The sequence below is a fragment of the Pundamilia nyererei genome, unplaced genomic scaffold (genome assembly GCF_000239375.1).
Source record: "Pundamilia nyererei isolate P.nyererei 1_Seehausen unplaced genomic scaffold, PunNye1.0 scaffold00156, whole genome shotgun sequence".
Lineage (NCBI taxonomy): Eukaryota > Metazoa > Chordata > Actinopteri > Cichliformes > Cichlidae > Pundamilia > Pundamilia nyererei.
In genome coordinates, this window is record NW_005187557.1 from 808975 (window position 1) to 818756 (window position 9782).

At 41.2% G+C, this 9782-nt stretch overlaps 1 protein-coding gene across 1 annotated transcript in view; it reads right to left on the reverse strand.

Annotated features, from left to right (window-relative positions):
- LOC102196757 (hippocalcin-like protein 1) overlaps window positions 1–9782 on the reverse strand; it is a 53735-nt gene that overhangs the window by 12200 nt on the left and 31753 nt on the right. The window contains exon 2 of the mRNA XM_005745241.2: window positions 4310–4478. Coding sequence (XP_005745298.1) covers window positions 4310–4405 — 96 coding nt within the window. The 5' untranslated portion in view covers window positions 4406–4478. The remainder of the gene's footprint in view (window positions 1–4309; window positions 4479–9782) is intronic.

Here is a 9782-nt window from a genome sequence, read left to right on the forward strand (position 1 = left end):
GTCAGACAAAACAAAAATCGAGCTTTTTGGCCACAATGCCCAGCGATATGTTTGGAGGAGAAAAGGTGAGGCCTTTGACCCCAAGAACACCATGCCTACAGCCAAGCATGGTGGTGGTGGGAGTATTATGCTGTGGGGCTGTTTTGCTGCCAATGGAACTGGTGCTTTACAGAGAGTAAATGGGATAATGAAGAAGGAGGATTACCTTCACATTCTTCAACATAACCTAAAATCATCAGCACGAAGGTTGGGTCTTGGGCACAGTTGGGTGTTCCAACAGGACAATGATCCCAAACACACATCAAAAGTGGTAAAGGAATGGCTAAGTCAGGCTAGAATAAGGGTTTTAGAATGGCCTTCCCAAAGTCCTGACTTAAACCCCATTGAAAACATGTGGACAATGCTGTTCTTCAGCATTGTCCACAAGTTTTCAAGTCCATGTCAGAAAGCTATCAAATTTAACTGAACTGCACCAATTCTGTGAAGAGGAGTGGTCAAAGATTCAACCAGAAGCTTGTGGATGGCTACCAAAAGCGCCTAATTGAAGTGAAAATGGCTAAGGGACATGTAACCAAATATTAGCACTGCTGTATGTATATTTTTGACCCAGCAGATGTGATCACTTTTTTCTGTTAACCCATAATAAAGTCATAAAAGAACCAAACTTCATGAATGTTTTTTTGTGACAAAGAAGTATCTGTTCCAATCACTCTATCAGAGAAAAATCAGAGTTTTAGAAATAACGGGACACTCGGTAGAGCCATTATATTATATTCTTTACAAGTGTATGTAAACTTTTGACCACAACTGTATATGCAAGAAGCCAGGAAACTAACATAACTTTTTCAAAACATCAGAACAGTCAGAGATCAAATTTCTCAATCAAAACTTTGAGTAGTAACATTTTCAATCATTTAACTTCTTATTCTGATAAGAATGATTTTGAAAAGGAGCTTAGTCTTGGATCAGAAAAGCCAACGCTATCTTCTATTCAAGCCCTCACATTTGATAAAGCGGCATTGTGCCTGAGGAAAAAAAGGGAGGTAAAAGTCACTTCTATCCCTGGTCTTTGTTCAAAAGAAATAAAGCTCTTTTACAAAGACCTTTAAAATAGAGGCAATGAGGTAACAAAACCATTTCTGATGGCTGGGATTTCTACTCACAACTGGAGGGGAAAAATCAGCAGGGTTGTGCTCCTAATAAATATTTTTTAATTGACAGTGTTCAAAATTTCACTGTGGGTAGTGAAGCATCCAGCATCTCCCACACTCAGAAGCAGTTGATCTGCTGAGAGCTGTGACCACTGTGACAGGTCAGTGAGGGAGGGGCTTTAACTTGTACAACTCTTATTCAGGACAGCACGCACAGCTGTTCCATAGGTTTAACCCATGTGTAAAGCTCTGCAGCCACTACACATATATCCATGTGCATAAGATGAGATAACTTGTGAGGTCAGGTCACTGTGGCATTTCATAATGCTAAGCTCCCCACTGAATAAAGGACTGGGTTTAGACAGTGCTCTGTGGTGGACGGAGATAAGACTGCTGTCAGTGTTACAGATCACAGATAGAAACATGTCTGTACAGAAGACGCAAGGATGTCCTAACAATCGTGATATAAATCATAACTCTGCTGTGTGACATATTTGCCTAGTTTAGGACTTATTTTTACCAACAATGAAAGGATCCAAAGCGCTTTTGAAATGTTTGAAGATCAGGAAGATTCTGATTTTGGAGAAACAATAGGTAAAGAGACTTATTTTAAAACATGCAACTTTGATATCAGAAGATGATAACTCAAGCCATGCTGTTCAGACGGTAGTTAAAGGTGCAACATTGAATATTTTTATAACACCAATTGATCCGATTGTGCTGTGTCACATGCAAGGTGACGAATCTACTTAAATCGACCAGATTATTCATCTTTATGCTCCGGGTTATTGCTTTTATTAGTTTGCTAATGCGTTCAGCTATAAGGGGTGGGCAATCTCCGTCCACGAGGGCCGGTGTCCCTGCAGGTTTTAGATCTCACCTTGGGTCAACACACCTGAATCACATGATTAGTTCGTTACCAGGCCTCTGGAGAACTTCAGGACATGTTGAGGAGCTAATTTAGATTTAAATCAGCTGTATTGGTTTGAGGACACATCTAAAACCTGCAGGGACACCGGCCCTCGTGGACTGAGATTGCCCACCCCTGAGCTAGTTGCTAGCTAGTTGTGTTGCTCCCAAATAGCCAAAGAATCTGACAAAAATGGTTGTGTTATCAGCTAACACTAGCAAGCTTAGTTGGCATTGTATGAGTAGATCGTACAGATACCTGGTATCTGTGTTTAAGCCAAGTAACATATCCCACGAAGGTTGATTCTGTTCATCTGCACGTAGCATTTTCAATCGGAGAAACGTTTCGTCGCTCATCCAAGTGACTTCTTCAGTCTTAGCTGACTGCAGGTTTCCCCAAGTACATTTGCACAATAACTGAAACCAGCCCACTGAAGGCTGAGGAAACCTGCAGATGAGTGAAAACGCTACGTCCAGATGAACAGAATCAGCCTTTTGGGATTTGCTTACATGGATGATCGAGCATGCATCAAGTTATCCCACGATCGAATAAAAGATTGTAAGTCAACAAACAACACAGGATCATGGATTTGTTGGACAATCTGTTTGTATAATAACCAAACTGAAATCCATATTATTTGCTGGATAACTTCAGTGAATATGCTCCAAAAGGCACCGACACCACAAATAAGAGAATTTAAGAGAGATAAATTGCCTGAGGTGAGCACTATTCTGTAACTCAAAGTTGCCCCACCCTCATTAATAGCTAACATTTATTCATTGTATAATGTTAAATGGAAGAACTGAAAAAAAAAAAACCCGCCTGCACAGTTGCCATATGCAGAGAACCTGGGCAGTTTATTTCTGTACTAAAGTTGAGCCTCAAGCCTCAGATGGCCGTTTGAGAAACTGCAGTTTTTGGTTCTTTGCTGTTGGCTTCATCGTACGGCTTTATAAACATCTATGCCAAACGATACCTCTTATAGTTATATTAGTATTACTGGTCCATTTTATGTAGATGCCATATAAATACCAGATCTGTCATTATATACAATTCAATATAAATCTGCAAAACAAAAAAATACAGTATTTCTCTTAGAAGTACAGTAGTGTAAGACTACAGCTATAATATAGTACAGTACTGTGCAAAGGTTTTGAGCCATTCACCATTTCTTTTTATTTTCTGCATTCCTTCTCATGCAGCAATATATTGCAGCATGTGGGAACACAATTAGAAATACAGTATTTAAAGCTTTAAATTTAAAGTTTGTATAGTTTTAATGAGCTTGAAAGTCAATATTTGGTATGACTAGCCTTACTCTCCCACGCAGCTTGAACTCTCTTAGGTCAGCTTCCTTATCATTTTATCAAGTATCTTTGGGAATAGTTCGTCAAACCCTTTGAAAGACAGTCAAAGCTCTTCTTTAGATGTTGGCTTTTGTTCTATTGTCTGTTAGGATGATCCCACATTGCTTCAAAACATTGGATTTTTGGCTCTGGGGAGGCCAATCCATGACTGAAAGTGTTCCATTGTGTTAGTTCTTCTACCAGGAAGGATTTTTACTGTATTGGCAGTTTGTTTATGATCATTGTATGCTCTAAAATGAAGCTGTGGCCAATCAGACACCTTCTAGATGGTACTGAATGGTGGATCAAAATCAGATAGTACTTTTCCATCTTTTCCATCATCATCCAAAAGATCCCTGACACAACTGTCTGAAATGCAGCCCCAAACCACGACAAAGCCTCCATCATGTTTTACAGATGGATGCAGCCACAGACTATCTGTACCTCTATCCTGACCTCCTCTGTACACATTGATACACAAAATACAGCTGAAGAGCCAGCTGTAATCTCTCAGGCATCTCAGGTCCTGTGTCAGGTCTTTGCTGGATTTTGTTCTGTTTCTTAGGGATGTGACTTTCAGATACTGTTCACCTACTGATCTGCGGTCTGTTATGTGTAGACACAACACAGGTTTGGTGCCTTTAGGTGGCATTAGGTGCCATTTTATCCTAGAATGAATCATACGTCAGGGTTATGTGGCTCAACAAACAAGAGAAAGCATTCCTGTGAAAATGAGTCAATGTCTAAAGAAAAACTTTGAACACCTTCAGAAAGCCTGGAGAACTATTGCTCAAGACCACTTTAAAAATTTACAATAAAGTCTTGCTCCTTGGAAGGAGAGTATAAAGAGTTGAAGGCGGGCTCGAGACTTTTGCACAGTGTTCAGGGTGTGAATTGTGCACCTTGTACCACTCCTGCAACTCGTGGTCGGAGAACTCGGTATTCTCACGGAGATCCTGCAACACCTCTGGCCGCAGTTTGCTGTTCTGTTTCCCCATGGCAACGGGATGGGACTTTGGGTTTCCTTGACAACAACAGCGACTACAGCACTAGCCAGGCTGCTTTTCACACCTGTCAATCAGAGATAAGGAAACGGGAGGTCAGCAACAATTAAGAAGAGAGGAGGGTGAACTCGAGTGACAATTGAGAAGTGCAAACAGCGCAACGTCACCAAAGCTGCTCGGCAACAGATGAAAAAAACAAAAACAAAACATATGAGGGATTAGAAGAGAGGGTTCGCAAAGTCGACTGTTCGCTACAATTAAAACCAGCAGCTGCTTTCTGCTTGAACAAATAAAATGATCGGGCAAACCATGGAACAGTAACATAGACACTTCCAAACAGACAGCACAGCTTTGCAACTCACACAAAGTCTTTTAATGGAATCAAAGCAAGCCTTGTGACGGTATTGTCTCCCAGTCCGTTTGACACGAGATGTTACGCAAGTCTTTAAACTGCCGCATCACAGTCGCAAAACATTAAATAATCCTGAGCGTGCACCGGTGACGTCAAGCGCTAGCCCACTGATCACATTTTTATGGGATTATTTAGCCAGCTGCATGTCTGTGTGTCAAATCAGCCGTGTGGTGTGTGCCTTCAGATCTCCTAATCTTCATGTCAGATCAACCTGCTGCACAAAATGCGATTTCAATGATTCAACTAAACAATAAAACCATTACTAAGAAAAGGAGTACATCACTTGTATAAAATCCGATTCATTTACCTATTAATAATGTAATGAAGGTAGTTTGGAGGCAATTTGGACATTGCAATAGTGGTTAAAGATTAAATACATAGAGTAAGAGATTTTAACAGTAGGAAAAAAACACTAAATATACCTTAAATTGCCACCAATTAGGGTTGAAATGCAGTGGTTGCCTCATTTAAAATGATGTCTTTGTGGTATTTCTTGTGGTAGAGCTTTCTATACAAACATTTATATAGTTCTGCACTGTAACATCTTTCAGTAAAAAAAAAAGGTCCAACAAACTTGTGCTTGTTAACTTTGTTTCCTTACTTTGGACCACTAATTAGCTTGTGCTCAGCCATCAAAGTGTTCTGTGACTTCTGTGTGTGTGGCAATGCAAATTAAAATTACAGTATCAGTCGGGCTTGAACACCTCTGACGAGACGCTTCCTGACCTACACTTTCTCCTCGGTTGAGCTCGGTAATTACGCCGTCAGCTTTTCGTGTACGTGCCCAAAGAAGCGGGAACAAGCGCGGGCCTGTTTGTGTTTACGTGACCTCTACAAAGTCAAAGTAAGCTGGTGGGGCATTTGAGGTGGACGGCGTGGTGTTTATCACTGACTGGCGAGAGCTGCACCATCGCAGAAGCGAAACCCACGCACTCAACCATCTCTTTACTCGGCTAATAAAATTAGGCTTTACTGTAAACGCTTGAGCACTGACAGTAATTCTTGTAGTCAGTCCCCAGCCTGCTGACGCTGGAACTGCAACCATCAGTTATGAGTCCTTCCTGTTTGGGGTCTGGTGAAAGTTGCAGAGGGAGGACTGGGATGTGACGGAGGTTGGGATCGTGTCGTCACCAACAAAGTGCATTATGGGACCATTGTTCGTGCAAATCCAAGTTGAAAAAAAGCAAATACAGAGACTGAAGATGCTTTTGGGTCATCAGAATGGTGAACTGCTGTGGCACAGCCGTGTTTTACAGAGTGGAGGAAGACTTTTGCTCTGGTCATGAAGCCGATGATGTACGACTTGAAGACATCGTAGGGATTTTGCTACATTACAAATGGCAGTTATATGTAGGCTGTAGCTACATGGTGGTATGGCTTGAATCAAACAAAAGCTTTATACTTTCGTGTTTTAAAACTTCTGCAGTCCCGACTTCGTGCTGTCGTTGCACTTCAGTTACACATCTACAGTAATTGTTACATGGTTACAAAATATTAGTATGTAATAATAAGGAAATGTTGTGTTTTATCGAATTGGAAAAAAGACAAAACACATTACAGTACAGCATTGAATATTGAGTAACTACCTGTTGATGTCCATCTTTGTTTAGGTTTTGAGCGAACACCAACATGGTGGCAACTACCCAGAATGCACTGCAATTTTCGACCCTTTGCCAGCTGTCAGAAAAATGCAGTTAACTTGGCGCAACGCCAGTGTTTCCTGTCAAGTTCACACCTTGGAGCTGCTTTGATTCTGAAGGGCGTCAGGTTTTGAAGGTTATTTTAGAAACACCTGAGGACCAGTGCTTTCTTTTTGTTTTTTCCCAGAAAAGCTTGTTTCAAATTTTAAGTCCAGGATGTTTTTAAATAGTTTGAGTGATCAAATTTTCAACACACAAACCTTTGATTTTTTTACTCTGAGCAGAGTTCAGTTTGTCTTAAACATCATGTGCAATCCAACCACAAAGACAGACATAAATCTATTTCTCCTCAAGGAGTAACTGGGTGGTGGTGCCTGCACTGCTGAAGGCTATATGTGAAATGAGTAGGTAGTTGCTGTAAACCAGTAATTTACGTTTTAGCTGAACAGACCGAGTGCACCGTTGTGCCTTGGATGAGCATTTGGAGAACACACACCCATCGCGCACTCACTGATGCACACACTTTCTAGTTCCTGTAACGATTAATAATTCCTTCCCACGCTGCCCAAATGTGAAATTTAATTGTTGAGACAAAGGTGATTAAATAACAGCAACAAAGGTTTCCCGATGACAAACAGAAACAGTCAACCTCTGCTTCAATTAGCCACGAGGGTTGCTTCCACATGATGTCTCTGTGAAACGCTGCAGATGATTTGGGCTGATATCTAAACAAAACAAACAGAAAGTGAGTGAGTTTGTGAAGACCTGCTAAAATGTTCACATCAGGATTTTTGAGAACCTTTCGCCACATGTAGCCACAGATCCTCAGATCATGGGATTTTCCTCTTCTCATGGAGGTCCACTGCAATTATTGTTGGTGGAAAGGCTCAGAATGGGAACCACAGCTGCATCCTATGAGCAAGCTCATCCAGCTTTTGAAGTAAGCAAACAAACAGTTACCTTATAAGGACTTTACTTTAGGCATGTGTTCTTCGTAGTCACGCTCAAGGCCTTTACACACCGGACACAGAAAATATTTTGTGTGTTAAAGAAATGTTGGGGCCTCGACTATTCTCAATTCAGCCGCTCACACCACCTGCATAATTTTGATGTGGTCCCACCTCTACTGAAAGTGAAGAGCTGAAAGTGCCCCACTCACATCCTGAAATGTGTACAAAAGCAGCCGTCATACAGCCTCAACTCTTCAGACCTCCCCGTTGCTGCCTTCTGCTGAGAACTGAACCTCCATTTCTTCCTTTTCTTGTTTTGAAATATCAGGACCAGCTCATAATCACTTGATGTTTACTTCCTTTTTTTTTCACAATGCAGAAATGCAATCCTTTCCATGTGTGTATATCTTATACAACATATTATATGTTACAAGTTCGCATATGAAAAAATCTGGAATGTCATGGCGCTTTTTTGCAATCTGCTCGGCTTTTAGATCTGAGTCTTCACAACAAATAAGATTGTTAGCATTGTGTATTAAACACAATGGTGATCTTTACAATCATATTTTATATTATTTCATCAAGACCATCCCTAAAGCTCTGACAAAAATTGCTACTGCCACGAGTCAGTCAGATCCTGTCCTAAAGACTCAATAATGCAAAGTGACAGCCTGACTGGCAGTGCTCTATGCTACAACTGCACAACAAAACCTATTCTAGCACACTGACCTTTTCTGTGAACTCACAACTCTCTTCTTTCCCCTTAGAATTGTTCTTTAACCAAGCTGTGATCCACAACAACTCTGTGTGCATGTCAGTCGGTCAAAGAAGCCACAGCCACAGTTATTTTAATCCCAATCTAACTCCCAAACCCAATCCCTACTGTCCCTTTATTGCTTATCCTTCCATCCTGAAACATGAAAAAAACATTAATCCATCTCCCCAGTTTAAGTGCCCACTGCTTGTTAGTTGCTGTTGTCAGGCCCCGTCATAAGTCCATACGCACACATACACAAACCCTGTGAACATCTGTTTCAGAGCTGCTAAGCGGGTCACTGACTTCTACCCTGATGATCTTCGCATGGAGAAAAGAGAGAAAGGCAGGCGAAGAAGAGAGACAAAGCTACACAAACAAATGGCTTAAGAACAAAGACAGGATCACAGAGAGAAAGGGAAAAGAGGTGACAGAAAGTCAGATCTGTGGATTTAGAGGTGCTACCAAAACTTATTACAGTATCTGCAACTGTGTTTTTTCCAAGTACCTTCCTGAAAATCCAAAAACACCATTTCAGAGCAATTTCAGAGCACTGCAGTGTGACACTCTCACTAATTAAAAAGAAATGTGGTATTTTTGAGTAAACACAAAGCGATTCACTCATTATACGTCCCTTTGTAGCTGATGTATGGTTCATAGTAGCCCCTCCTGTTTAGGTAACAGTCTAATGTCTTGATAACTTCACATCACCTAATGGCCCATTTCTTTAAAAGCTTGGTACTTAGTTTGCTGTTGCTTTGCTGTTTTAGAGGGAGTCTGATCGAGGTGTTGAAGTGATCTCGCCGCATTCAGCAAAACGTACAGTTCAAAGCTAGCTAGCTCGCTTGGCTCAAGAGCTGGAGGTGGGGGATACAGACTAACCAAACCATGCAAATCCCATCGAACAAAGTTGTGTCGAAAAGTTAGCTGCCTTGCTAATGTTAGCGACATACATTGCAGTATTAATGAATCACATAACTGGGTTTCTCAGTGTTATTTATGCTTATGTTAAATTAATATTAAGTTAGCTGTTGATGCTAAAGCTCTATTTACCATTTTATTGTTGTTTGCTTTTATGTAATTGGAAAACTAATATGATAAGTTATTTTTCGTAGCATTCACGATTTCAGGCATTTATGTAACACATGTAGAAAAAATGTCTCCTCTGGGCCCTGCAGGCGGTCTATCCTTCAAGCTCAGGTCTGCCACCAGAGCCGTGGGAGCTTGAGGGTCCTGCGCAGTATCTTAGCTGTTCCCAGGACTGTGCTCTTCTGGACAGAGATACCAGATGTTCTTCCTGGGATTTGCTGGAGCCACTCGGCTAGCTTGTTACCTTCACCCTCCACATCTTCTCGAGCTCTTCTCTGAGTCCTTGGTACTTCTCCAGCTTCTCTTGTTCCTTCTTCCTGATGTTGCTGTCATAATATGTCACTTGGTTATAGCGTTCCATGAATGCCCTGCCTGCTAGCATCTTGCACCCTGCTATTACAGAGGGGCAAAAAAGTATTTAGTCAGCCACCGATTGTGCAAGTTCCCCCACTTAAAATGATGACCGAGGTCAGTAATTTGCACCAGAGGTACACTTCAACTGTGAGAGACAGAATGTGAAAAAAAA